The 27,948-nt window shown below is 41.9% G+C and overlaps 1 protein-coding gene across 4 annotated transcripts in view; it reads right to left on the bottom strand.

The window, feature by feature from the left end:
- Nucleotides 1-27,948, bottom strand: part of TAPT1 (transmembrane anterior posterior transformation 1) — a 106,444-nt gene that overhangs the window by 16,829 nt on the left and 61,667 nt on the right. For all 4 annotated transcript variants that reach the window (XM_050947721.1, XM_050947722.1, XM_050947723.1 and 1 more), the window contains 6 exons: nucleotides 26,092-26,189; nucleotides 25,731-25,800; nucleotides 12,614-12,694; nucleotides 11,546-11,655; nucleotides 2,212-2,271; nucleotides 792-860 (listed from right to left, as the gene is read on the bottom strand). In XM_050947721.1, the coding sequence (XP_050803678.1) occupies nucleotides 792-860; nucleotides 2,212-2,271; nucleotides 11,546-11,655; nucleotides 12,614-12,694; nucleotides 25,731-25,800; nucleotides 26,092-26,189 (488 nt within the window). The remainder of the gene's footprint in view (nucleotides 1-791; nucleotides 861-2,211; nucleotides 2,272-11,545; nucleotides 11,656-12,613; nucleotides 12,695-25,730; nucleotides 25,801-26,091; nucleotides 26,190-27,948) is intronic.

The raw sequence follows: 27,948 nt of genomic DNA, 5'->3' as shown, positions 1-27,948 counted from the left end.
TTCCAGCATGTCCAAAAGATAAAGAAACTAAGCCTTTTTTGGACCAAGGAATGGAGTGAATTCTGAAGTTGAGGGACCTTCATGTAGAACAATCTTGTGGTTAAGGCACTGAACTTGAATTTAAGAGACATAGGTTCAATGCCTGGCTCTGCCACAGACTTCCTATGTGACTTCAGTCAAGTCAACATATACAGTCAAGTCACTTAGTTTCTGTGCCTCATTTTTATATATAAAAAGAAGATAATGCTTCCCTACCTCACACAGGGTTGTGAGGATCAATTAATTGTTTGTGACCCTCTCAGATATTAGGGTGGTTGTGGCCATATAACCAAATAGACAGCTCCCTCTCAGTTACATGAAGAAAACTCCAGCAAAAATGTATATGTTGACCTTAACTGTGGCAGCAATGGAAAGAGAGAGAGAGAGCATTTCTTCGGTAATCAGGTACCTAACTCATTTACAGGTTAAAACCCAACACCATGAACTCTACCAGGAAACAACATCAGCCTGTATAAATCCTGGGGCATTTATGCTCCCAGCATGAAGTTACATCTAATAATTATTCACTTTATTCGCTCCAGCTTCAGTTTCTATGCGGCCTTAAAATAGAGCACCAAAAATAATACAGTCTCCTGGTGGCAAAGACATGGGTCCTCATCTGTCTCACACTGAGTTTCTTCAGAGAAATAAAACATTTTTCTATGACCTTGAATTAATCTTTTATCCCTAAGCAGAATTCTTACTAACCACTGAGAGATTTTTGGTCTGAAAAATGAAAATACACGACTTACTAAAACAGCCAATGGGAGAGGAATAAAACCCATTCTCCTGGAAACAGAATCGCTGTAATCTGTGTATGCCTGCAAAAAAAGAATTGGAATTTGAGTCATCTCTTCCCTATTTTGGCTTGGCGCACATTCTAGGAAGGTAGCAATCACTACTAGTGTATACATTACATTGATAAAGAAGCAACTATTTAAATCTGGTAAACAACTGCTTTCACAGAAATCTACATGGATATGCAAATACAGATATCTGTTTGTGTGAATACAATTAACACTAATACGACTGTTAAAATTAGCCACAGAGCTCTAAATCAAGAGCAGTTAGGAAATTATGCCTCAAATCATGCTAAAGCATTTCAAAAGTGCATTACTGCCACTTCACTTAGAGATTTTTTATTATCAATTCAGTTTCGATCCCTAAATATAACATGCAAAAATCCACAATGAAGGGAAAAAAAAAAAAGAAAAAAAGAAAAAAAGATGATTATCCAAAGCACCATTGTAGCAATTTCAATAGTCACTCCAAGTTCCTCTGTAATTAGGCTCAAGATAATACTTCTCCTTATTCCTTTTTAAAAAGCCAATTAAGGGCTTTGTGCTCATTGGTACTATAAAAGTGGTCTACTTTGCCTGAAAATTCTCATGTGGTACTGAAATTTCTCTGATGCTGAAGAACAGTTGTATCATATTAGCACTCATTTTCCTCAAGCCACCCTCACAAAAATATAAAATATACGACTTTTCAGAATTATCCAGTTTATTCCTAAAATTTGTAATATGAAGATTCCATTAGTATTCCAGGTAATTTAGGCCCTCTTGTCCATGGCACAGTATGAAAGATTTTTACTTATGTTTCTTCATTCATAAGCTTGATAAAGGAAGATTGCTTACCAGTAATCTCAGTTCTCTGAATGTACTGCCTCTGCAGATCCACGATGTAGGAGTAACAAGCAGGGCACGAGGGATTTGCATAGGCAATTCATATGGCAGTAGGAAAATTACCAATGAATGTTGTACAGATAGCATTGTTTGGTGACCTACTATAGTTAAGATTAAATGGGAAGGAAGAATAGATCTATTTTATGAAAGGCTGCAGGTAGTTCAAAATTACTCCAGGAAAACCCTGCTAAACTTGTTTAGCCAGTTTACTTCCAACATATCACATAATTAAACCTGTGCGAGCATAGTTTGCTCTTAAAAATAAAAGGCAATTTACTGCAAGAAAACTGAAGAACTGAACAGAAGTTATGTGGCTAGATCATGGTGCAATATTCATTTCGTTTTGTACGTGCACAATAGCAGGATATAATTTCAGTGTTATAGAAGAGAACAATTTTCTGAATATCTGTTGGCACTGACATGTGCTGTACTGAAAACAATGACAGCAGCTAATAAAAGAACATGCCCTTTTTATTTTCACGCTTACATTTTTCTGTCGACTGCTAACAAGGTCAAATGCCAGGCTGGCTCTGTACTCACTGTAGACCTGGGAAAACAAATCCAGCAGATTGGATGTGTGATTAATTTACATGAGATCACAATTTACAGCAGCAACAGGATTTCATTGATAAAATATTTGTGCAGGAACTGATGCATTCAATCTTGCTGTTTCATGGAGGTACATACCGCTGCATAAGTAAGGACAATACTGTATACACATGAGCAAACAGAAGCCAATTTTCTAAAATATACAACTGTACATGATACAATTAGATTACAGTATATACATTTACTTTTGGATTTTAGATTCACCAATACGGTATTAATAACTGTGTTAAGCCAACTGGCCATGTATATTTTGCCATGATGATTAACGTGGCAACTAAAACCCAAGTGGGATATCTGGAAGAGGATTTAGGAATGAGGAACCCCATGTTCTGGCCAAATTCTAAACAGGAAGTTATAGTGGCCTGGATGCAAAAAAGGAGTTAGCTTCAGCAGGATAGATGTCTGTTGCATTTCGGATAAATAATTAGTGTCTCTTTTGGGCCACAGAGACAGAGACTGGGAAAAAAACATGAAATGTATATATTCATAGTGGAACAATTTCAACAAGAGAGACTGAGGGAGCCCCCACATCAGAATATCCTATAATTCAATGGTACAGTACTCACCTGAGAGGTGGCAGATCCCTGTTTAAATCCCTCCCCTCAGGTGACTACCCTAATCACTGGGCCAAAAGTTATGAGTGAGGTTTTCCCTCCTCCTCTACTCCCCATCCTGGTCTATTTTGTGTTAACTCACATGAGAGGCTAGTCCAGCAGGTGAGCTCAGAAGGCACCTACTAGATTGGGCCCCAAATGCCTATCTTCTCCTGGTTTGTGAATTGCTCTGGGGCTTAGGTGAGAGAAAGATGTCTAGACACCTAGAGTGGGGCTGCAGTGTGCTTGTTCAGAGGCAGAAACATAGGTATATATGGAACTTTTACAGCAAAAATTTAGGTGCCAGTTAAGGCACCTACGGGGTTCAGTGGGAGTTTTCTACATTGCAGAGATCCTGAAACTGAGACTTATGCATCTAACTCCTTTTGTGCATCCAGCCATTCTGCCTATCCAAAATATCCTCAATAATATCAATTTGATATAGTGCCCTTCATTTTCTTGAGTTAGGTGTTGTAATGCATTGCTGCATCCTGCTTAATGATTGTGCCTTGCACCTTGTGTTGACTGCATTTCAGTGACGGAATTAGTTTTGTGTACACACACACACACACAGTTTTGGGAGTCTCTTTATGAAAGACGCTATGTAAATGTCAAGTATTGGTTACCTAATTAATTCTTGTAAACAATTAGCAGCACCATAAAGTAATACAAGACAATCTCTGTGGTCTTATTATTATTCATTTAAATTGCAGATCTTTTTGAGTTAAGGCCAATAGCACAAAGTAAAAAGGATGTACTGTAGTTTGAAGGACTATGATTTTTACATTTAGTTAACAGTTTAAATTAGAAGCTGCGTGAAAGTATTAGACTCAAGTGAAACAAATAACTGAACTTGTAATCATATGCTGACCTAGGATCCCATAGAATGTTATATTAGGCAGCTGGGAAGGAAAACAGGAAAGCAATATTTTCAGACACTAAGGAAAACATAGCTATTTCAAGGGTAAAGGGACTGACCACCTGCTACTCCAGTAAACTTCAATTAGCACTGCATGTGCTCACCACCTCTGAAAATTAGGCGCAATGGCTATATATCTTTAGAATCTACATGTAATATGGTAAAGGAGTGTGTTAAATAATAAACCTTGCAGGATGGTCTATAACTGATTCAGCACATTGAAATGTATTTCTGGCTATCATTTCATTATTCCTGTTTTCTGTACTTTTTACATGAAAGTAGGGCATGCATAGATGCCTCTGGCATAAGGGAGCTTATTAAGTGCATCTATTAAACTTGTTTCTACACCATATACTGTAGTTACTTTAGGAAATTTTGACCTCGCTTCTTTAAAAGAGGATTTAGGTAGTGAGAAGAAAATGCTAATACATCTCTCAAATTTACAAAGGGCACTTGAGTCCACACATCAGTTTCTAAGGGTTTGTCTACACTTTAAATGATACAGCAACACAACTGCACTGCTGTAATGCTTCAGTGTAGACACTACTAATACTGACGGGAAGGGTTCTCTCATCAGAATAGGTAATCCACCTCCCCAATAGGCAGTAGGCTGGGTGGACAGAAGAGAAGGTTACTCATCTTGTTCAGTAACTGAGGTTCTTCAAGATGGCTGTCCCTGTGGGTTCTCCACTTTAGATGTCTTGATGCCTTGCACTTGTAATCAGAGATTTATGGTAGCAGTGCCCAGGTGAGCCGCGCATGCGCCGTAGCGACTCATGCTGGTCTGAACAGTTACACAATGGTGTGGAGGCAACCATCCCCCTGTTCCTTCTACCTCAGAGAATTGGCCTGAAACTCTGAAACAGAGGGGAGGAGGGATGGTAGTGGAGCACCCACAGGAACAACTGTCTTGAAGAACATCAGTTATTGCACAAGGTGACTAACCTTCTCCTCTTCTTCGAGGAGTGTTCCTGTGGGTGCTCAACTTTAGGTGACTGCTGAGCAGTGCCCATCAGTGGAGAAGCGGGATTTCGGAGTTGGTCTATTGATGGTGGATAATGCTTAAGTCCAAAGTGAGCATCTGATGCTGATTGTTGTTCTAAAGCATAATGTTTAGTGAAAGTATGGAGTGATGCCCAAGTAGCTGCTCTGCAAATGTCAGTGACAGGCTACAGATGCTGCCAGTGCTCTAGTGGAGTGTGCGCGAACTCCTGGTGGAGGTTGTAAATTGCTGTTCTGGTAGCACAAATGGATACATCCAGATAGCCATTTGGATAGTCTGATTTTGAGAGTTCTGTTAGTCCAGGTGATTTTCTAAATGTTTTTGCTCTTTTGTTCTTTCAATGTAGAAAGCTAATGCTCTGTGAACATCCAGTGTCTGGAGTGAGGCCTCCGTCCCGCCCGCATGTGGCTTCAGACAAAATATAGGTAAGTAAATGAGTTGATTTAAATGAAAGGGGGAGGTGACTTTGGGTATGAACTTAGGATGTGGTCCTAGGATTACTTTATATTTAAAGAATGTTGCATAAGGTGGGTGTGCCATTAAGGCACCTAATTCTCCCGCCCGTCTTGTGGACGTGATGGCAATGAGGAAAGCCACCTTCACTGATAAGTGCAACAAAGAGGAAGTTGGAAGGGGTTCAAACAGTTTTCCCACGAATACATGCAGAACAAGGTGAGGTCCCACATGGGGGGGATGAGTGTTTTCAATGCCTTCAAGGAAGCATTTAATCATCAGGTGAGCAAATATAGTGACTCTGTCCATCTTGCCATGGAAGGAGGTAATAGCAGCCAAGTGTACTCTGATGGAGCTTGTGGATAGCCCCGAATTTTTAAGTCCCAGTATATAGTTGAGGATCCTCGGTAGGGGGGCCAACTGTGGTAAGATCTGTTTGTCTTGGCACCATGTTCAGAATTGTTTCCACTTAAGGATATGTTTTTCTTGTATTTAAGTCTCCGATTGTTCAGTAATATATCTTTTACTTCCTCAGAACAGGCCTTCTCGACCCCAGTCAGCCATGGAGTAACCAGGACTTAAGGTGGAGTACTGCAAGGTTGGGGTGACAGACGCATCCCACATCTTGTGATAGAAGGTTAGGTACTAAGGGAAGGGTTCAAGGTGGTTTCACTGTCATCTGATGCAGCTATGGGAACCACATTTGTCTGGACCATGTGGGTACACTGAGAATGACCCTAGACTTGTCCTGCCCGATCTTGTGAATGACTCTGCTTAGAAGTACAGTTGGAGGAAATGCATAATCAGTGGCACCTCCCATTTTATGAGGAGAGCGTCGCCTAGAGAGTAGAGTCCCAATTTCACTCTGGAAAAATATTTTAGGCATTTGGCATTCTGAGCTGTTGCAAATAGATCTATGGTGGGGATCCCCCATAGTTTGAATATGAATTGACAATTCCTCGATCCATCTCCCACTTGTCGGTTTGTGAAAAATTGCCACTGTTGTATTCTGACATCCTAGCAGATAGGATGCTGATATCTCTATGTTGTTGGTTATGCACCAATTACAAAGGTGTACTGCTTCTGTACACAGGGAGTATGACTGTGTTCCCCCTTGGAGGTTTACATAAAACATGCATGCTCTATTGTCCATGAGGATCTTGATAGCATTGCTCTTGATTAGAGGGAGAAATTAGAGGGTTGCATGCATTTCGGACTGCCCTTAGCTCCAGTAAATTTATGTGCAAGTTGGACTCTGCTGAGGACCAGTGGCCTTGGATTGTATTGTTGAGTAGATATGCCCCTCCAACCTATTAGGAAAGCATCTGTCATGATTGTCATGGTTGGAGTTCTTTTTTGGAAAGGGACTCCCTGACCAGACATTTTTTGTTTGTGTCCACCATGTTAATGAGTCTTACTCTGCGTGGCACTGTGAGGCATCTGTTGAGAGTGTGTCTGTGGGGTATATATACTGTTCGAAGCCAGGCCTGCAAACATCTCATGTGGAGTCTGGCATATTTTACAACAAACCTTGCTGACATATGCCCCAAGAGTTGTACGCATGTTCTGGCAGATGTTTGTGGGCTGTCCATCATCGTTGAATTTAAGTTTACTAGAGTGAGAAAGCATTGTTGGGGTAACATTTCTGTTGCTGTGAGACAATCGAGGTAGGCTCTTATGAATTCTACCTTTTGGACAGGAACCAGTGTGGACTTTTGTGTGGTGTTTATTGCTTCTTGCTGCGTTGGTGTCCTTATAAAGCAATCATCTAAGTATGGAAATATCATTCCTTGTCTGCAGAGCTGAGCTGCAATGACAGCGAGAACCTTGGAAAAAAAACCCTTGGGGCAGTGGAAAGGCCGAAGGGTAGTACTCTGTACTGGAAATACTGTTTCCTTAGGGTGAATCTCAGGAATCTTCTGTTTGATGGGTGGACTGTAATATGAAAATAAGTGTCCTGAAGGTCGAGGGCCAAGAGCCAATCTTCCTTCTCTAATGCCAGAATTATTGTAGTTAGAGTCACCATTTTGAAACGTTCTTTTCTCATGAATTTGTTGAGTTTTCGTAAATCCAGGATGAGTCTCCACCCAGCAGTCTTTTTATGAGTTAGGAAAAAAATAATGTGTATAAAAATCTCTTCCCTTGTGTTGCACTGGTATGGGTTCCACGATACCTACTTGGACAAGGTGGTTTATTTCCTGTTGTAATGGGTGCTCATAAGAGGGGTCCCTGAAAAGGGATGGGAAGAGATGTGGATAGGTGGGATAGAAGTAAAGGGGATGGAGTAACCCTTCTGGATAATCTCTAAAACCCATTTGTCTGTTGTGATGGTGATCCAGACTAGGTAGTATGGTGAAAGGTGGTCTCTGAATGGGTGGTGGACTGCTTCTGATTCCAGAGTCAGAGAGTGTGGAGGCCTCAAGCCCCTGACCACATCTTCAAAATGATTGCCTAGAGGTGAATGATTGAGACATCGAAGGCTGATCTTAGTTCTGCCAACGTCTATGCTGTCTTTGTTTAAGCAGTTGATTGTACTGTCTTTGGGGCTGAGAGTGTGCTGTAGCCCGGAATCTCTGGTTGTAAAACCTGCCTTATTTTTGTTTGCAGGTACGTAGATGCCCAGAGTTTTTAAGGTCACCCTGCAGTCCTTTAAGGTCTGTAAGGACACATCAGTTTTGTCAGCTAACAGTTTTTGACCCTCGAAGGGTAAGTCCTCACCTGCTGCCTGGACCTCCCTTGGGAATCCAGAAAGATGGAGGCAGGATGCACGGTGCATGATCACGAATGTGGCAATGGATCATGCTGCCATGTCTGCAGAGTCAAGGGAGTCCTGTAGGATTGTCCTGGCAATGAGACACCTCTCAAATGTGTGTCTTATATTTTTCTTGTTTTTATCATCTGGCAAATTTTCAATAAATTCTGACATTTTGGAGAACAGATTGTGTGTATATTTAGCCAGCAGGGCCACATAGTTAGCTTGTGGAACTGAACTGTAGCTGAAAAATAGGCTATCCACCCAAAAAGGTCTTGCCTTTCCATTCCTTATCATATGGGGTCATTCAAGACTGGTGTTGTTTCCCCTTTGATTGACTGCCTCCACCATTAAGGAGTTTGGAGTAGGATGTGTAAATAAAAATTCAGCTCCTTTTGCTGGCACATAATATTTTTTTGTCAGACCTCTTACGCAAGGTGGTGCAGTAGCTGGAGTCTGTCAGATAATTTTCCCAGGCTCCATAATAGCATCATTTATCGCAGGGCTCTCTTTGCCAATGGGGATGCCTGGAGTATGTCCAGGAGCTTAAGTTGGGCTTCTGGCAGCTGTGTAAATGGAAAGCCTAGGGATTAAGCAACCCTTCTGAAGAGGTTCTGAAAAGATTTGAAATCATCCCCCATAGTAGGGGGTAGTGGCATTCAGTTTCATCTGGTGATGAAGATGAGAGGTAAGCAGGTGGTGAAGTGTCATGTATGGCTATGTCCTCGGGTTCTTCAGCGTCTTCCTCTTGTGTTTCTGAGGGTGCTGTGATGGTTGGCGAAGGGACCGGGCTATTTTGGACCTAGGCAGACTAGGGGGCCTGCAGTTTTGGTTGCCCATGGATTCCACGATCACCAGTTAGGTGGGAATGGTATGGGGGCGGTGCCCATGGGTGACTATTCCATCCTCGTGTCTCCACAGGTGGTAGGTTATGAGATGATCCTGGCTTGGGTGAGGAGTGTATATTACTGCATCATCCTCTTCTTCCTCATTAGTGGAGATAAGAGGGGTTGATCTGCAGGGAGTAGTCAGCTCGGTTAGTATTGATCTGGACGGGGTGCCCTAGGTGCCGAGTAGAGGAGATTAAGGCACTGAGAGCACTATCAGGTCTGCATGCCTCAGGAGTTGCTGCAGTCAGGGCCGGCTCTAACTTTTTTGCTGCCCCAAGCACAAAAAAACAAAAACAAAACAAAACACCACCCCGCTGAACCAAAAACAACTCCCGCCCCAGCGCCGCCCCAGCGAACCAAAAACAAAAAGCCCCAGTGCTGCCCTGCCGAACCAAAATCACCCCCCCCCCCCGAGTGCTGCCCTGCCGAACCAGAAACACTCCCTCAACGCCGCCCTGCCAAACCAAAAAGAACCCCACCCCTCCATGCTCGGAGCGCAACCCCACCAAACCAACAACAAAAAAACTTGAGCGCCACCCCGCCAAACCAAAATCAAAACACAACAAAACCCAGCACCGCTCTGCTGAACCAACCACCTCTCCTCCTCCCAAAGCACCGCCCTGCCGAACCAAAAAGAAATGCTTGGTCGGCTAATGCCTGGAGCCGGCCCTGGCTGCGGTACCGTGAGATTCGGTGCTGTAGATGGCATGGTGGACAGCCCAGGAGCATGATTTGAAACTGCCAGTGCCGAACATTTATAGCTGTTCAGCATAGGTACAGCAGGTGGTGCCATTGTACTGCTTGGGCAGAGATCTCAGTGGATGCTGAGTTGGACGGTTTCACCTTAGTGTGTGAACCTACATTAGAGCCTGCCCATATAGTGTCTTTAGCTTGTCGGAAACTCTTGGTGCCAGACGTTCCCAGTGCCTTGTGGTCCGGCGCTCTCGGTGCTGTCAATACTGCGGTAGATTTTTCAGTTGGAGAGCACTTTCTTTTGGGTGACTCTTGGTGCGAGGATGTCTGCGACCACTTTTTTTTTGTAGCCTTTCTAGGAGCAGGCTCCTTAGCAACACGCTTTTGTTGTTGGAGCAGGGCTCCTATCAGAGGCTGCCGCTGGCGACTGTTGGCCAGGAAGTGACTTGGACTCAGGATTAGGGGCTGGTGGCTGCCCTGAGGAATTTCTCCATGAGGAGCTTCACTTGGAGATCTCTGGCTTTTCTTGTCTTAGCTGCCAGCTTTCTGCAGTGTGGGCACTTTTAAGTAAATGTACGTCTTGTTGAGGCAGCGGACACGCTGAGCGCGGCCGTTAAAGACCAGTATGGAAAGTGTACAAGTCAGGCAGCGTTTAAAAGCAGCTGAGCCTGGCATGCCTGAGAGAGTTAGTCTCTTGGAGAAAAACAGGGGTACACCCTGTTTGAGGCTAAGGCTGTAGGCCTGCTGGAGTGATGGGTGAATAGGGAAGGTAGACTGGAAAAAAATTTTTTTTGTTGAAATTAAAGAAATTAGAGTAGGCCAAGGGGATAGGGAAGCTAACTACAACTAAGTTAACACTACTATGATGAATTATCTACTATACATTTTTTCTGAAGTAAGAGAGGGCACTGCTGATCACTCTAACTCAAGCCAAAGGCAGCAGAGGAGAAACTGGAGTATGGTTGCCTGTGCACCGCTATGTAACTGCTTGGAGCGGTGTGAGACGGCTACGGAGCATGTGTGGACCAACTGGGCACTGCTACCACAAATCTCTTATTACAACCACAGGGTGTCAAGACACCTAAAGTGGAGTACCCACAGGGTCACTCCTCAAAGAAGAATTCTTTTCTCAACCTAGCAGCCTACACTACAGGTTAGATTGGCTTAAATACACCACTCAGAGGTGTGGATTTTTCACAATGCTGAGTGACGTATTTAAGCAGACAATTTTCTAGTGCAGACCAGGCCTAAGACAAATACAGCATGTGTAGTGTCTATATGTCATGTTAGCATATAATATAAAACAAATTTCATACTATATATGCCCCAAGAAATTACAGGAATGGTAAACCAACATTAACCTACTTTATATTCAGTGCTGCAGGGACAGAAGGGAAAAAATATTTCTGATCTCAGTTTCCATCTTTAAAAATACACTGAAACAGAAAGAATCAATAGTCTCACAGAGAAAAAGATTTTTCTAAAACATGAATTGTATCTCACAATCCATTTTGTTTAGAAAAATGTACATGCTCTGGGTGACTAAAGTAAAATATAAACATTACCGTTATGTTTTCCTGACCTAGCAACTGCCCCAAAAATGATTTGCAAATTATGTGAATTGTGGTTGTTACACAACAGTCACAAGTTTAATTTATGGATCTGGAACTATGAATTTAGAAGCAAAGGTGTTTCAGGCACATTAAATTAATCCTCAAAAGTGCACTGTTAATAAGAAAATAATTACTGGAGTTTTAGGAAATGGCTTTTTTAACTTTAATATCAAAAAACATAATCTACAACATTTTCTGCATTAGACTCAATCTTTTTCTACATTTTATAGCGGTCTTAAAAACACAGTAAACCATAACTAGAGCAAACATGTTTAGAAGTCCAATAGTATACCTACATCTGCTGTAATGTCATTGAATTTTGTTATAAATGCATGTTTCACAATATCCACTGCAATTTCTGATGCAATGACCATGCAAACATCTGGAAACAACACCCAAAGGTGATCTGAAGGTTAAGAAAAGATTAAAAATCAGTTATACTGTACAATTTGATCCCATAAGTAAAGAAAACTTGCAATCACTGCTTTGCACAGCAGTCAAACTTTCGAAAGTACAAAGCATTATATATATTTATATTTATATCTCAGAAATGAATGGGTGACTATTAGAGATGAATTCCTACCACAGTATCTACTCTGGGGAATTGTTTGTATTAGCATAGCTCCCAAAGGCCCTACGGAGAATCAGGCTCTGTTGTGCTAGACCCCGCACTGTAAGGCCTTATCTTCACTAGGATAAAAGGTATGTTTTTTAACATGTGATAGCTATCATGTGTTAAAACTTAGTGTAGACAAAGCAGTTGCAGCTTAACATGTTATCTGGTTAAGATAAATCCGCTGGCCAACATGCGTTAAACACCTTTTGTCCTAGAGAAAAAGGCACAGAATCAGGCCCTACATCACTAAACACATTTCCAGCCTGCAACATTAGAACAAACACCAATGTTTATTTGAATTAAGCATTTAAAAATAACAAAAAGTTTAATTAGTATTAAAATCAAGATGGAAATACATTTTCAGTCTTATACTTGGTTCCTTTCTTGCTAGCATAAGAAAATAACTACACTTTTCTAACAGGATTTCTTACTGGTAGATTCAAAAATATAAAAAATGTAACTCAAAACGTTGCAAAACACATCAATGTTTATTTATGGTGCAAGGGGATATGCTTCCATTGGAATCAATGGAATCACAATCCACAGAAAATGAAATAGTTAACAGATTATTCAGATCTTGTGATCTGAGATCATAGGAGTCCGATTTTAAGAGTACTGCTAGCTTTTTGACTTTCAGATTGCTGTGTTGGTATGTATGATTGCCTTACATGTGTACCTGTACTATTGTAATTACATACTAACAAGTATATAATTTAAAAAATTACATGTTTTTCAATAGCGTCATTACCTGGATTCCATGAGAACTGCTCCATATTTCTTAGACATACTATCAATAATAGCACATAGTTGGTGAATCTCTCCTTTATATCTGGAAAAAAAAAATCAATTGTCAACTCCAAATAAAATATTTATCTGTATTATGGTAGTGCCATTGTACTAGGCACTGGACACACAGTAAGAGCCAACATTGGCCCGAAATTGCTCAATCAGGTTCAGAAGGACAACACACAGTTTGTCACTTCAAGTAATTTGTAACTCAAATTCCTGCTTCCTCTAGAGTAGGCAGAGATCAGACATATCAAAGGGGTGATATAGACTCGGTGCTCCGGTGAAAGTGAATGGCCTTAAGTGAAGTTGATTGCACCATATTTAGAGGATCTCTGGTAGTCTGTCCCGAAGCAGCATTAAAAGCAAGTTGGAGGAAGCTGTCAGTTCTGGTCTCATTAAGGTAAAACATGGTGTCACAAAGACGGTCAAAGCTTGATATTGAATCATTTGCCATGCCGGATCAGATCATGTGTCCTCCACCTGCCTATCGCAACAGATAATAGTAATACATTATATGTAGCATCAATAAACATAGTATGATAAGGCCAAGTTTATGAGGTCTTCTACTCAACTTGCTAGCATTTCTGTTTGGATGTAACACAATAACTTTGGAACACTGCATCCAATCAATTCCAACACTTCAGCGAAATTTTCTAAGCATCAGTGGGCAGAACCCTTTTGATTGTGGTGAAAAAAGAATCGGACCAACAGAAGGGGGAAATGGATGACACATGGAGACCCTGGAACACATCTGGTTAGCAGAGATAGCAGCTTCAACTGCCTCTGTAATGATGCATAGATCAAAGAACTGGTTGATGGCAGTCATTATCACATTCCAGCCTAATACCCCTCATTTCAGCTATCCCTAGCTTGCCAATAAAGTTTCAAAATAATCACACCCTGAAGGAGAGAGAGAGAAGCGTGGTGAGGTGGAGGGGGGGGGGAATGGAGAGGTATGGTGGAAGGGAATGCACACAGAACTCCTGGCATAGGGGACATGGGGACACACACAGAGCCTCTGGTATGAGGGAAGAATTGGGGACAGAGGGAAGTGGGGCTACACACAGCCCCTAGCATGGGGATACTGCAGGACACAGAATCCCTTTCACAGGGGAGAGTTAGAAGGGGTTGTAACGAGTCCCTGAAATAGAGATGGAAGGGATGGGGCTTGTGGGGGAATAGAGGAATGCAAGAAGCCATTGGTTGTACAATGATCTTGGCCCACAGAAGTAATGAATGGTGCAAACGCCTAGTTTCTAAACTGCTTGACTGAAGAAACAATTCCAGTTTAGACCAGGTAAAAAACACACTTTTTACATACAGTTCAATATACCAGGTATTATAGCAGGATCAGCATCTAAATGATGTAAGTTTTTCCAACGATAATTCTACAAGAAAGCTTACGGACAACCAGGCACCATTAGGTTTCGTGTGCATTCTGATGTACTTTGGCTTATATTTGACATGACAATTATCAGCATTACAAAAATGATCATGCAGTTTTCAAGCGACCTTTAAATAAATACTCTCTCTTTTACTGAGCAAAAAAAATTATGAAATCCTTTACTCTGTCTTGTATGTTGCATAGAAACATTAGATCAATATGTAATGTTTCATTAAAATGCAACATTGCAAAAAACGATACGCAAGACTCCACCATTGATATTACAAAAATATATGAAAACGGTGAAGGGAAAAATTCCAAAATTTGAGAAAGCATTCTAAAGTATGGATCCTCAATGAAACCTGAAATGGCCACAACAGGTCCCATACCTCCCCACAAGCCCCTCAAACTCTGTTCAGTATGTGATGGCTCCCCATACCCTGTGTCAGGGGACACAGGAGAAGAGGTAAGGGGTGATCCTAAAGATCTGCTATTTTTGTTGTTCTTGCAGGTGGACACTATCCCACTTTCTGTCCCTCCCTGAGTTCTTCCTCTGCTCAAGGTGCCTTCTCTTCTTATCCTTTTCCTCTTAACTGCCACAACTGTTGAAGGGACAAGATGGGTAAGGTAATATCTTTTATTGGACCAACTTCTGTTGGTGAGAGAGAAACAAGCTTTCGAGTTTACACAGAGCTCTTCAGGTCTGGGAAATGAAGGCCATGTCTACACTATAAAATTAAGCAGACTTAACTTATGTCGGCATACAGCTGCCACATTAATCACATCGCTTGCATGTGTCTACACTTTACTCCTTGTGTCTTCAGTGCGCATCCTCATCAGAAGTGCTTTTATTGATTGTACCATTGGTGTGGGACTTTGTGGGATAGCGCCTGAAAATCAGTAACAAACATAAGCAATGAGGTGTCTACACTGACACTGCATCGACCTAGACATTATGCTGCTCATGGAGGTAGAGTTATTAAATCGGCATAGTGGAGCTGTTACGTTGGTCAAGTGAAATTTTAATTGCAGATGCTTCCTTAGTTGAGTCAACATAAGCTGCCTTGCATCAACTTAACTCTGGAGTGTAAATCAGACCTCAAATAGATCAATTTGGGAAGTTCCCCAGAGCAGGAAGATGGACTTGTCAATATCCAGAAATAGAGACCACTCATGGTGATTGAAGAAAGTCCTGCTCAGTCAACCCACCAATGTTTTCTGCTTCCCTGGAAGGTAAGCAACTCAGATGAACTGGTTATGCAAAAGATCCAGAGGCAGATTGACACCTGTCAGAGCTGTCTGAAGCGTGCCTATCTCTGTCTGTTTATGTAAAACATGGTTGCAAAGTTGTTTGTTAGAAGCAGCAAGCTCTTTCTTGCTTTATGTTGGAGGAAGGCTGAACAGATCTTAACTCTCTGATATTTCTGAGAGTCATTAGATCCTGAGGTGCCCAGAGACTATCAGTCTGCAGGGACTCTCCAACCCAGGTCTGATGCATCTGTAACTAAAATGGAGAGCTGGTAGGGAGGAGAGGGGTAAAGTTACCTGACACAAGACATGAAGAGGTTACGGTGGCTAGGTAGGTCAATTAAATGCCCAGGCTTCCCCTGGAGGAGGAGCGAAGGGGTAGCAATTAATCAGATGAGGCTCAGCTGGATGGGAACAGGAGGGGACTGTAGAAAGCCCAGGAGCTGAGAGCAGCTGGGGGGCTGCAGAGAAGTAGTCTGCAGTCACTCCCTGGGAAAAGGGAGGTGTGTTTGGGTCTACAGAAGCAAGCACCCTACAGTTACTCCCTGGTAGGAGGGAGTTTGGGCTGGCAAACGCAGAAAAGTAGGAATGGCTCTGGGGAAAGGCAGCAAGGGACAGGATAGGGCAGACCTTGGCTGCTAATGAAAGGGTCCGAGTTGGAACCCTGAGCAGAGGGTGGGTCCAGGTTCACCTACCAGCCACTGGAGAAGCGGCACAGACCAATTAGTGGAGCGTGGACTGCTTGGGACAGTTTGATACCCCAGAAGGGGGAAACATGCAGTGACCCGGCCTGAGGGCCAAGTCATGAAGAAGAAGCACCTAGAGTTGCAGAGATGGGTAGAAAGACCACTATAGGGGATACAGCACCTGGAAGGAGCTAATCACCAGAGCAGCCAGAAAGCGGAGCCCTATTGATGAATGGATCCCCATGACATGGGAACCCCTCCCCACACACAGGTTCATAGAGTCCACCAATCCAGGAATGATAAAACTGACGTTGGCACCCAAATCACCTTGCCCAGATGATTTCAACTTGAGATGTATATAGCAGCTAGCCATGCAAGAAGCTTTCTAAGGTGTAGCTTGGTGTGTTGAATGACATAAGTCAATGTTGCCATGTCACTCAGGATGCAGAGGAAGACCTAGTGGGTGGGGGAATGACTCACAGTGCCCAGAATGGCCACTGATATTGGACTGGGACACAACTTTTGTTGGGCCATTGTCCCTCAGGAGGAGGGGCAAGCCAGTGTTGAGACTGCTGCACTGCCCATGTTCCCAAGTCTCTGATGGAGGGTATGTCCTCTGTCTTGGATGAGACACAGACAAATGTATCTCTCAGTCTGAAGATGAAGCATCTGAACTGGCTGATATTGGGGGTGGGGGACAGAACCAGTCAATCAGGGACAGGTACCCCAAGCCCTGGGAAGGAGGTATTGGGTTAACCAGTAGAGGCTTGCCCTTAGACTGCACCAGCCTTTGCAGAGGCTTGGTAGCTAATGGCACTGAAAGTTAGGAGCCACAGGCACTGGTACCAACTCTGACCCTTCTTGCACCACCAAGGGTACCGGCACCGAGAAGCTAAGTCTCTTGTGGCTGCATACGCCTCCAGGGTAGATGGGAGTGCCAGTGTCAGTGGCTAGTGGCTTTGACTCAGAGACCTTTCAGGGGACACCCTCGACAGATGTGGCACAGGCTTGGGAGGTAACAAACTCTTCTTTTTAAGGTGAAGATTGCTCCAGTCAGAGACTCTCCCCAGCATGTTTCCTAGCCTCTGCCTTTACTAGGCTTAGGCACAGACATGACCAAGTCTGGTACCAAGCTTGAGGAAGGTCTAAGCCTTTTCTTCAGTACCAGAGGGATTAGAGACGTCTTTGGCGTGCTCTTCATTGAGGACGATGTATTCAGGGTGCTCTAAGTGTGCACTGAGTCCGATAGGGGCCAAAATGCTGCCTCCATAAATAGACACTTGAGCCTTCTGCTCTGTTTTTCTTTGAGCAGAGCTCAAAACCCTTGCAGATCTGACATATCACTGATATGGGAGCCTCCTCAACACTTTAAACAGGCTTGTTGTGGGTCACTGACAAGCTTGCGTTCAGTGCAAGTTCCGCAAGACTTAAACCCTGGTGAGCATGGCATCGCTGCAGCAAGGAGAAATGAAACACAGTCCAAAAGACCTATGACAAAAACTAGCTAAAACTAACTTAACTAATTCCTAACAATAAGAAGCTATATATACAAAGGAGGGAAGCATTTAGACTAATTATTGTAAGATCTTTCCGACAACTGTCACAGGGGGAAGGAGGAACTGAGGAGAGTGAGGGGCAACTCCACCCTCTTATGCCAGCACATAGCAGTGTATGGCAACAGAGGGAGCTCAAGCCATCCTGATGGGTACCAATGAGTGAAAAAGTTCTCCAATAACTGTGCCCAAGGCAAGCAGAAAAACAATAAAGAATCTCTGAACCAGGCACCAGTACAAAAATGGGATTGAAACCTCCAGCCACAACAATGCACTCTGGCCCAGCTGTAACTGTTCTAAGGAAAGAAAGGGGCATGAAGCCCAGATGGCATGGACAATGCTGGAGGGTCCAAAGTCCACTGGCAGTCAGTGCCTCAGAGGAAGTCACCTTACGACTTTTTTTTTTTTAATAGCAAGTTATATTTTAAACAAAACACAGATACTATTGAAAATGATATGGTGGAGGATAAGAGGATAATGGTGAGATGGCCTTGCATCAAGCTGGGACTAATGCTGATGATCCATTGGTTGAGGTTTCATGGCAATTAATTTGCTCAATGTGGTTAGAAGCGAACCGAACTTTGGAAAACTAGTGTGTAGCTTGAGGATTAGTTTGAGCTATGGGAGTTCCCATCAGGCTTGAGCGCAGATGCACAGATTCAAGAGTGGCATTCTAGTCAGATAAGTATCTTTAGAGAATACACTCCCATGATGTATCAAGCAAGCAGGAGGCAAATCATTGGAATCCTACATTAGAAAACAAACAAAACAAAACATGCATGTTAAAGTGAAGGCACAGAAAGTAGTTTTCAAAGCATCAAAAGCAGCTGATAAGTCAAGAGGGATAAGAATAGATGCAAGACCTTTGGAGTTTGCTCTAAGCAAGTCATTAAAAACTAGTGAAGGCTGTCTCATTAGAATGAGAACAAAAACCAGCTCAGAGAGGATCAAGAACAGAATGTTGAGTGAGGTAAGGAAGCATGTGACAATTAGCAGCCATTCCAAGATAGATATTTTAAAAGAATGAAAGAAATGAGGGGGGGGGGCAACTGGAACAGACAGCAGGATTAGAAGAAAGGTATTTTAAAAATAAAAACACAAATGAGAGAATTAGCTTTTGGACATGGAAATGGAAATTCAGAAGTCCAAGATACACTCCTGAGGGGAACTCTGCACCAAAAATATTAAAAATTCTGTGCCAAAAAAATAATTATGCACACAGCATTGCAAAATTCTGGAAATTTTATTTGTCACATAAATGTGGAGGCGCCAGCAAGGCAGCGGAAGCACAAGCCACTGGCTGCACAGAGTTGGGAGATCACCATGCAGCTCCCCCCACAACACGAATTCAGTGGGAAGGCTGCCCCCAACCCTGACATAGCACAAGGCCTGAGCCTGCCCCAGAAACACCCCAGCTCTGTTCTTCCCTTCTTCTGTTTCTTTGTTCTCATCATAATTTGAACGTAAATATCTTGTGATGCCGGCTATAACAGTGCCATATGAACGCCTGTTTTCACTTTCAGATCACACTGTACACAAGAAGAGGGCAACACTGTCTCCTGCAAACGTAAACAAACTTGTTTATCTGAGTGATTGGCTGTACAGGAAGTAGGACTGAGTGGACATTCTAGGTTCTAAAGTTTCACAATGTTTTATTTTTGAATGCAGGGTTTTTTTGTACATAATTCTACATCTGTAATTTCAACTTTCAGGATAAAGAAATTGCACTACAGTACTTAAGGAAATTGAAAAATATTATTTCTTTTGTTTTTTACAATGCAAATATTTGTAATAAAAATAAATATAAGTGAGCACTGTACACTTTGTATTCTGTGTTGTAATCGAAATCAAAAGATTTGAAAATGAAGAAAACAACCATTTATTTGAATATTTTTGTTTCTCTTATTGTTTAACAGTGGGATTAATCACAATTAATTTTTTTAATTGCTTGACAGCCCTAGTTTTTATATACAATATTTCTATATCCATCTTAAAGGTCCTTTAGGATCAAAGTATTCTCCTGAGATTTGTTTGCCATGTTGTTTAAGACATGTTGGTTCCAGGAGACAAGATGCAAGCACCTGAAGAACTCTGTGTAAGCTCAAAAGCTTTTCTGTCACCAACAGAAATTGGTCCAATAAAGGTATTATCTCACCCGCCTTGTCTCTCTTCTCTTGACACAGTCAACAAAGATTTGGAATATAAGACATTAACAGGTCCTGTCTCTGGGGAAGGGATACTGACTGTAAATGTTGTAACTGAAATACAGTTGCACATCTGTATTGATGAGGTAATATAAACCATGTTAATGAACACACCACTTTATCTACTCAAGGCTGTTATATAGAGCTAGAAAGGACTGGAGCTTCTAGAGAACATGGGACACAATCCTTTCAGCAAACCTGTTGGGTCAAGAAAGAAAAGTGTTGCTAAATTATGGAAAATCTTCAGGCATTTAACCAAATTGTTCTGGAACTAGGTTTAAAGACTGCATTTCGCAATATATAATTTAGTAATATTTGGATGCAACATTCATTTTGTACCCCGTTCAGTAGAACTTTAGCATTATGGACACCAGAGTTACGAACTGACCAGTCAACCACACACTTCATTAGGAACTAGAACTATGTAATCGGGCAGCAGTAGAGACCAAAAAAAAAAAAAAGTGCTTAGTGACGACGCTACCTACACTGATGGGACAGCTTCACCCATCAGTAAAGGTACTCCACCTCCCTGAGAGGCAGTAGCCCTCTCGTCAACATAGCCCTGTCTACATTGGGCATTAGGTCAGTATAACGCCACCGCTCAGGGGTGTGGATTATACACCCCCGAGCAATGTAGTTATACTGATATAAGTTACTAGCATAGATCAAGCCTAGCTATTTCCATTGGTATAGCTACGGCTCTCAGGCATGTGAAAAATCCACATGCCTGAGGGCAAGTCTACACTTAAAGCACTGCACTGGCGCAGCACTAGAGCTTCAATGAACACATAAAGTGTAATTAAGCCACACATACATACCCCCAGAGGTGGTAGCTATGTCAGTGGGAGAAGCTCTCCTGCCAACATAGCGCTATCTACAGAGTGTTTGATCAGTATAACTATGTCGCTCAGGGGTGGGGATTTTTCACCCCTGAGCGATGCAGTTATACCAGTATAGGTCTGTAGCATAGACCAGACCTGACAGACATAGCTATACCGACCTAACCCCCAGAGTAGACAGCTACAGCCTCTCGGGGAGGTGGATTACTTATGCAGACAGGAGAACTCCTCCCGCTGCCATAGGCAGTGTCTACACTGAAGCACTGCAGCTATGCTGCTGTAGCATTTTAAGTATAGACATACCCGTTGATGTTTTAATGATACAAGTCAGAATTTCCACAGTAAGCTAACACAAAATATGCCACTGTTTCACTGCATGCAATTGAAGCTATCGAACCACAAGTGGAAAGGGGCTACTACCAAATATACAAACAATCTAACAAATTGATTTGCCAGCCAGTATTTGCAAATTGCAGTGATTAATTTAGAGCTATCTATACTGTTGGAAAAGTATTATGGTACATCTGAAATTCTAAACACACATGGAAAGCTTAGAAAACTTGCTTTTTTCCTCTTTTTAGGCATACAATATGTGGTGATTCATTAAAGTTCTATGAATCATTTCAGGAAAAGTTAGCTATCAATTTGAAGAGAATGAACTCTGTTGTTTTGTGCACTCCTGCATGCACTCATCTGTTTCTATACCCATCTGGCATAATGCATGGCCTCACTTCACCCCATGGCTAGGAGCAAAACTTGACATTGCCATTACAGATTATTGCTAACAGTGCCCAACAATAAAATAGAAGAAATAAATGAGAAATGGTTGATCATCACAGCCTCTAATCTATTTTAAGTAGAACTCATCTAACTTGAAAACCATGATTGGGACCTTAAAAATCATAAGACCAAACAAAAACCGAGCTGGGTGAATATTGCAAATATTTTCTGAGTATTCACTCAAGTTTGAGAGAATTTGTTTTGGCCGTGCTCAGATCCGTTTTTATGTTCACTTTGTGAACATTCCAGCAATCCAGTTTTACGTGCACAAAGACTTGCATTGAGCAGATTTTAATTACACATCACATTTCATTCTCTAAAGTTGATATTTAAAATTGGCCACCAGAAATGATCACCACTAGTACAGGATAAGAGTTTCTTCCGACATGGCTGAAGAGTATCAATTTTTTGGCTTTCACAGACTTCCAATAAAAAAGACAAGTTTAATGTAATAGGAGAATTATTTAAATTTATCGTTTTATTATTCTACTATGTTTACTCATGTATCACCTCTTATCCAACAATTTAAAGACACCATGAAAACATTAATTCTCTCAACATTAACTGAAGTAGTATCACACCGATCTTCCAGAGGGATAAAGTCACTGAAGCAGACGCAAATCATCTTGTTCAGAGTCATAAAGCAAGTAACTGGCTGACCTAAGAACCCAATCACCTGCACTAGACATATTCCCCTCCAGAAGTGAAGATTGTGACAGAGCTGTGATCTTAGTGTCTCACATACACAAGTCAGATATTCAAATCATGAAGCAGTTTGCTAAAATCTAACTCTTGGAACACTTCAAATTATCCGTTTTACGTAAAGTTTTACACTTAGTCATTGGTTTAGTTTCTTTACTAAAGCCTGATTTAAAGGAAAGTATCTTCTTCATTTACAAGTTGAGAGAGTGTCAAAAAAAATTAAAGCCTTTTATTTAATGCGTGATGTTGCCGTCTATATGGTTTTATAAAAATATGCTAATGACTGAATATACTGTAACTGGAATATGCTTCATGGAAAGGGTCTCTTGTAAGGTAGCATTACAAAGCTTATAATTTACTTAGTGTGATCATCCTAGTTGTATAAATGTACCACTCTTGTATCTGAAACTAGAAATATGAAATATAACTCTGAGGGCCTACTGTAATTATGCAAAGTGTGGGCCATTAATGGTGATTTGGAATCTTGATGACTCCCATTAACCAGGACAATTGTCTGAAGATGGCTGTGGTCTTCCTGCATATGTGAAGTCTTCCTGTATGTGTGTGTGCTGGCAAGTAGGCAATGAAGTCTTGCAGTCACATGTGATCATGTCACCTGAACTGGAATCCATCTTTAACCTGGTGTCTTTCCATTGAGAAGGAGGGGGTCGGAACCCAGGGTATGTCTACATCTACAATTTTGCAGCGCTGGTTGTTACAGCTGTATTAGTACAGCTGTATAGGGCCAGCGCTGCAGAGTGGCCACACTTACAGCAACCAGCACTGCAAGTGGTGTTAGATGTGGCCACACTGCAGCGCTGTTGGGCGGCTTCAAGGGGGGTTCGGGGAACGCGAGAGCAAACTGGGAAAGGAGACCAGCTTCGCCGTGGTTTGCTCTCGCGTTCCCCGAACCACCCTGCAAACCGCAGGGAAGGAGACCTGCTTGTTCGGGGAACGCAAGAGCAAACCGGGGAAGGAGACCAGCTTCGCCGCGGTTTGCTCTCGCGTTCCCCGAACCACCCAGCAAACCGCAGGGAAGGAGACCTGCTTGCTCGGGGGTTCGGGGAACGCGAGAGCAAACCGGGGAAGGAGACCAGCTTCACCGCGGTTTGCTCTCGCGTTCCCGGAACCACCCAGCAAACCTCAGGGAAGGAGACCTGCTTGCTCGGGGTTCGGGGAACGCGAGAGCAAGCCGGGGAAGGAGACCAGCTTGATTACCAGAGGCTTCCTCAGGTATGCTGGGATACCTGCTTATTCCACGGAGGTCAAGAAAAGCGCTGGTTAGTGTCTATACTTGATTACCAGCGCTGGATCACCAGCGCTGGATCCTCTACACCCGAGACAAAACGGGTGTACGGCCAGCGCTGCAAACAGGGAGTTGCAGCGCTGGTGGTGCCCTGCAGATGTGTACACCTCCTAAGTTGCAGCGCTGCAACCCCGTCACCAGCGCTGCAACTTTGTGATGTAGACAAGCCCCCAGAGAAGGACAAAGGATTCTCACCTTATGCAAAAGATATATAAAGGGTGGAACAGAACAAAGGGAGGAAACATCATGAGGAATCCCCTAGCTGCCACCTGAGCTGGAAAAAGAGCTGTACCAAGGGAAAGAATTGTGCCCAGGCCTGGAAGGTGCCCAGTCTGGGGAAAAAAACTTACTGAAGCATCTCTGAGGGTGAGATTATCTGTATTCAGTTTGATTAGACATAAGATTTGCGTGTTTTATTTTATTTTGCTTGGTAACTTTGTTCTGTCTGTTACTACTTGGAACCACTTAAATCCTACTTTCTGTATTTAATAAAATAACTTTTTACTTATTAATTAACTCACAGTATTAGGGGGAGGGAAAGCTCAGTGGTTTGAGCATTGGCCTGCTAAACCCAGGGTTGTGAGTTCAATCCTTGAGGGGGCCACTTAGGGATCTGGGGCAAAAATCAGTACTTGGTCCTGTTAGTGAAGGCAGGGGACTGGACTTGATGACTTTTCAGGGTCCCTTCCAGTTCTATGAGATAGGTATAGGTATGTATTAATACCTGGGGGAGAAAACAACTGTGCATATCTCTCTATCAGTGTTATAGAGGGCAAACGATATGAGTTTACCCTGTACAGGCTTTATACAGGGTAAAACAGATTTATTTGGGATTAGACCTCATTGGGACTTGGGCATCTCAGTGTTAAAGTCAGGAACACTTTTGTTAGCTGCTTTCAGGTAAACCTAAAGTTTTGGGGCAAGTAATTCAGACCCTGGGTCTTTGCTGGAGCAGACAGGCATGACTGGCTCAGCAAGACAGGGTGCTGGGGCCCCGAGCTGGCAGGGAAGGCAGAGGTAGAAGCAGTCTTGGCACATCAGCTTGCAGTTCCCAAGGGGGGTTCTGTGATCTAACCTGTCACAGTGTGATTGTGTGCATCTGTGCACTCATATGTAATTTTTAATTTTAATGCTTGCCTATCACATATGCATGTAATGAAGAACTGAAACAAAAGATTCTTTTTTCTAAGGTTAATGCACTGCACCTGTATGAGGAGATATCAGGAATAAAGAGACCTTAACACCACTTCAACATCATACTATATCTCAAAGCATCAAAAAAAAATATTTTCCCTAACTAGGTACTGAAATTAATATGAAAATTTCTACTGGCCATCTGAAATATTATGACAAAGGTACTTAAGTCAAAGGATAGTTGAGACGTCTCTTCCCGGGACAATCTTTCCAATCTAGAGTGTTTCCAAATTTCAATACATTCAGCAACACAATCACGAATACCAGATACACAGTTGTGTTCTTTAAGGGTGTGTCTATACAGTGTGTTAGTTTGCACTAGAGGGGTATAAATTAGTGTACATTAGCATGTCGTGTACTAACTGGTCTGAGTTGACCTTGCTGGCTTACATGAAAAATTCGAGTGAGCGTTTGAAACAGGACTACAGTAACATCCAGTAGGAAACTTTTAGTGTGCATGAACATGGTCTACACAGGTCAATTGGTGAGCAACATACTAGTGTGCACTAGAATTTACATCCCTCTAGCATGGACTAACATATCACATAGACAAGACCTAAACCTCTTGTGGTCTTAATTTTATCTAACATGCAGATCTATGGTTCTTTCTGACATGCTCTAAAAACTACCATGATTTCATAATATACTCTCTCAAAGTACATTTTTTTCATTACATTGTTTGCTTACCAGAATAAAACAAGATATTGTGATATGCACATAAGCCTCAGTGATCACTAACCTAGCAAAGATGCCAGAATACTTACTAACAAGGCACAATTAAGTGGTATTTAATAATACAGTGGTCTACCAGAGGTTTCTGAAATTGGCAGTAATCTTAAATGGTATTTGAGTAGGTTAAATGCGTGAATTTTGAGAGTGTATTTAAGTAGACAGACAATGCATGGACAGATTCCTGGCATATTTAGATACTAAAGTGCAAACAGTTATTTATGCAAATAAATGTTCCTAAAACTGAATTCTTGGTTTAGTCCTATTAAACAAAGCAGTAATGAGGTGATCTGGAATTCAGGTCTACATTAACAGAAATACAGAGTGCTCAACAGCTACTTCAAGATAATAGCTGTTATATCAATACCATAAACATAATGGAAGACTATACTTGAAATAACAACAAATTTTGAATTAGCAATATTTTTCTGACCTACGTAAATATACATACCACTGTTTGACATTTGAAAAAGATTGTTCTTCTCAAATTTCTTGAAAACACTTCCTTTTATTTCAACGAACTGCAATTTTAAACACAAACAGCTTCATTACAGATTATCCATGTGCTATGGAATGTTAAATTTTTTTTAACTGAAAGTCAAAGAATCAAACACTTAAATTTATTCAGATGCTATGTTTAGGATAACTGAGGGTATATATAAAAATTATGAAGTTATACTACTCTCTAAGCATTACAAATTTGTCCTGTGGAACAATGATGCTAAAATGCACTGTGTCACTTGTTCATCTCTTTCATTTACACGCATTTGCTTATTACTCTGAGGAAAAAATCAAATTTACTTCATACTTACATTATTAGACATCATGATGGTAAGCAGTGACTTGTTGTGGGAGTTGAAGGCTACATTAAGTGTTGTTGCTTGGACCATTATAAGAATAGCATGCAAGACTGAAAATAGCAGTGTTAAAGAAAATGACATTTGAAAAGAACATTTCTATACTGTATTATATTAGCATCATCCAAAACTGAAAAAAATTCAGACAAAGATCTTATTTTGTCCTCAAAATTAATAGAAAATAAAAAATATTTCATGCATCATTGAAAAATTAATTAGTGGAGTAGATTAGTAGTTATATAGTACTTGCGGAGGTAAAATTCTCATTGACTTCAATGGGACCAGGATTTCATCAGTGTGTTGATATGCTTTTTACATGAGCACTGTAACAAGATTTTAAGTTACAGCAATTTCTTATACTCAAACCTGTGAGTTTCAGAACTGCTTATATTTCCACAGCATGCTTGTAATATACCACACCGTTTTACAACATTAATCACATAGTATTAAGTTAAGGCACTGAAGTCCTCTACCAGGCAGCTCATTCGACTCTGAAAGAAACAGCATTCTTTTGCAGGTCATGTTCCAGGTTGCATCAAAGTTTCCTGTTTTGAAAGAGCCCAATGTCATCACATAAGAGAAATGTTAATATAGGGTGAAAGTACTTGAGATGATGGAGTCTGAGTGTGTAACAACTCCATTGCACACTGTATCTGGCATGTAGTAATTCTGGATCTATCATTACTGCTGCTGGTTTCTGTACCTCTTGTTGATCTAAGTTAGGGACACCACATCTTGTCAGTCCCAGAGAAAAAATGTCACCAGAAGAGCTGCCACAAAAGCAGGCCAGTGAAATAGCAGAAGCAGTAAGAAATTTAAGTCTAATAATAAATAAAGCAATGAGGAAAAATAAGCAGGAGAGGGCTCCCTCTTACTTTCATATGCCTCCTTCCCTTCCCAAGAAACATTCCAGGAAAAGCTCTCGAAGTATAAGGATAGTTAAGCACTTGAATAGGCTTCCAAGGTTGGTTGGGGAACCTCCAGAGGTTTTTAAGAACAGGTTAGAACAAACACCTGTCAGGGACAGTCTGGGTATACGTGGTCCTGCCTCCGTGCAGAGGAATGGACTAGAAAACTTCTCGAGGTCCCTTCCAGCCCTTCATTTCTATGGCTCTATGATTCTTTCCTCTCTGGAAGTTGAGTAAGAGACTGAAATGGGCCCATAGAATTCAATAGGGAAAAATGCAGGGCTAAGTGGCAGACAACACTGCACTTAATTATTTTTGAAGAAACAAACATCTATTGGACTCTTCTCCCAATTCACCCTATATCAACAAATGAAAATCTAGGAACCCATCTGCATGGAATAAGAAAATCTTCTGCCTTGATTTACTTAACATGACTGTCATGGTACAATTCCCCACTCTGAACCTTAGCGTCCAAAAGATGGGGTATCAACATGAATTCCTTTAAGCTCAATTACCAGCTTAGAACCTGTAGCGCTGCCACCAACCAGGAATTCCAGTGCCTGGTACACTCTGGTCCCCACAAAACCTTGCCCGGGGAACCCCAAGACCCAGGCCCTCTGGATCTTGACACAAGGAAAGTAAACCCTTTCCCTCACCGTTGCCTCTCCCAGGCTTCCCCTCCCTGGGTTACCCTGAAAGATCACTGTGATTCAAACTCCTTGAATCACAAAACAGAGAGGACAATTCACCTTCCTCCCTCCTTCTCTTTCCCCCTCCCAGACTCTTCCTGAGAGAGAAAGTAATCCTGACACAGAGAGAAATTAGCCTCTCTCCCCCTTCCCTCCTTTCTCCCTACCAATTCCCTGATGGATCCAGACCCAGTCCCCTGGGGTCTCACACCAGA

This window comes from Gopherus flavomarginatus, chromosome 3 (genome assembly GCF_025201925.1).
Source record: "Gopherus flavomarginatus isolate rGopFla2 chromosome 3, rGopFla2.mat.asm, whole genome shotgun sequence".
NCBI classification, from domain to species: Eukaryota; Metazoa; Chordata; order Testudines; family Testudinidae; genus Gopherus; species Gopherus flavomarginatus.
This window is presented reverse-complemented; position numbering and strand designations above follow the sequence as displayed.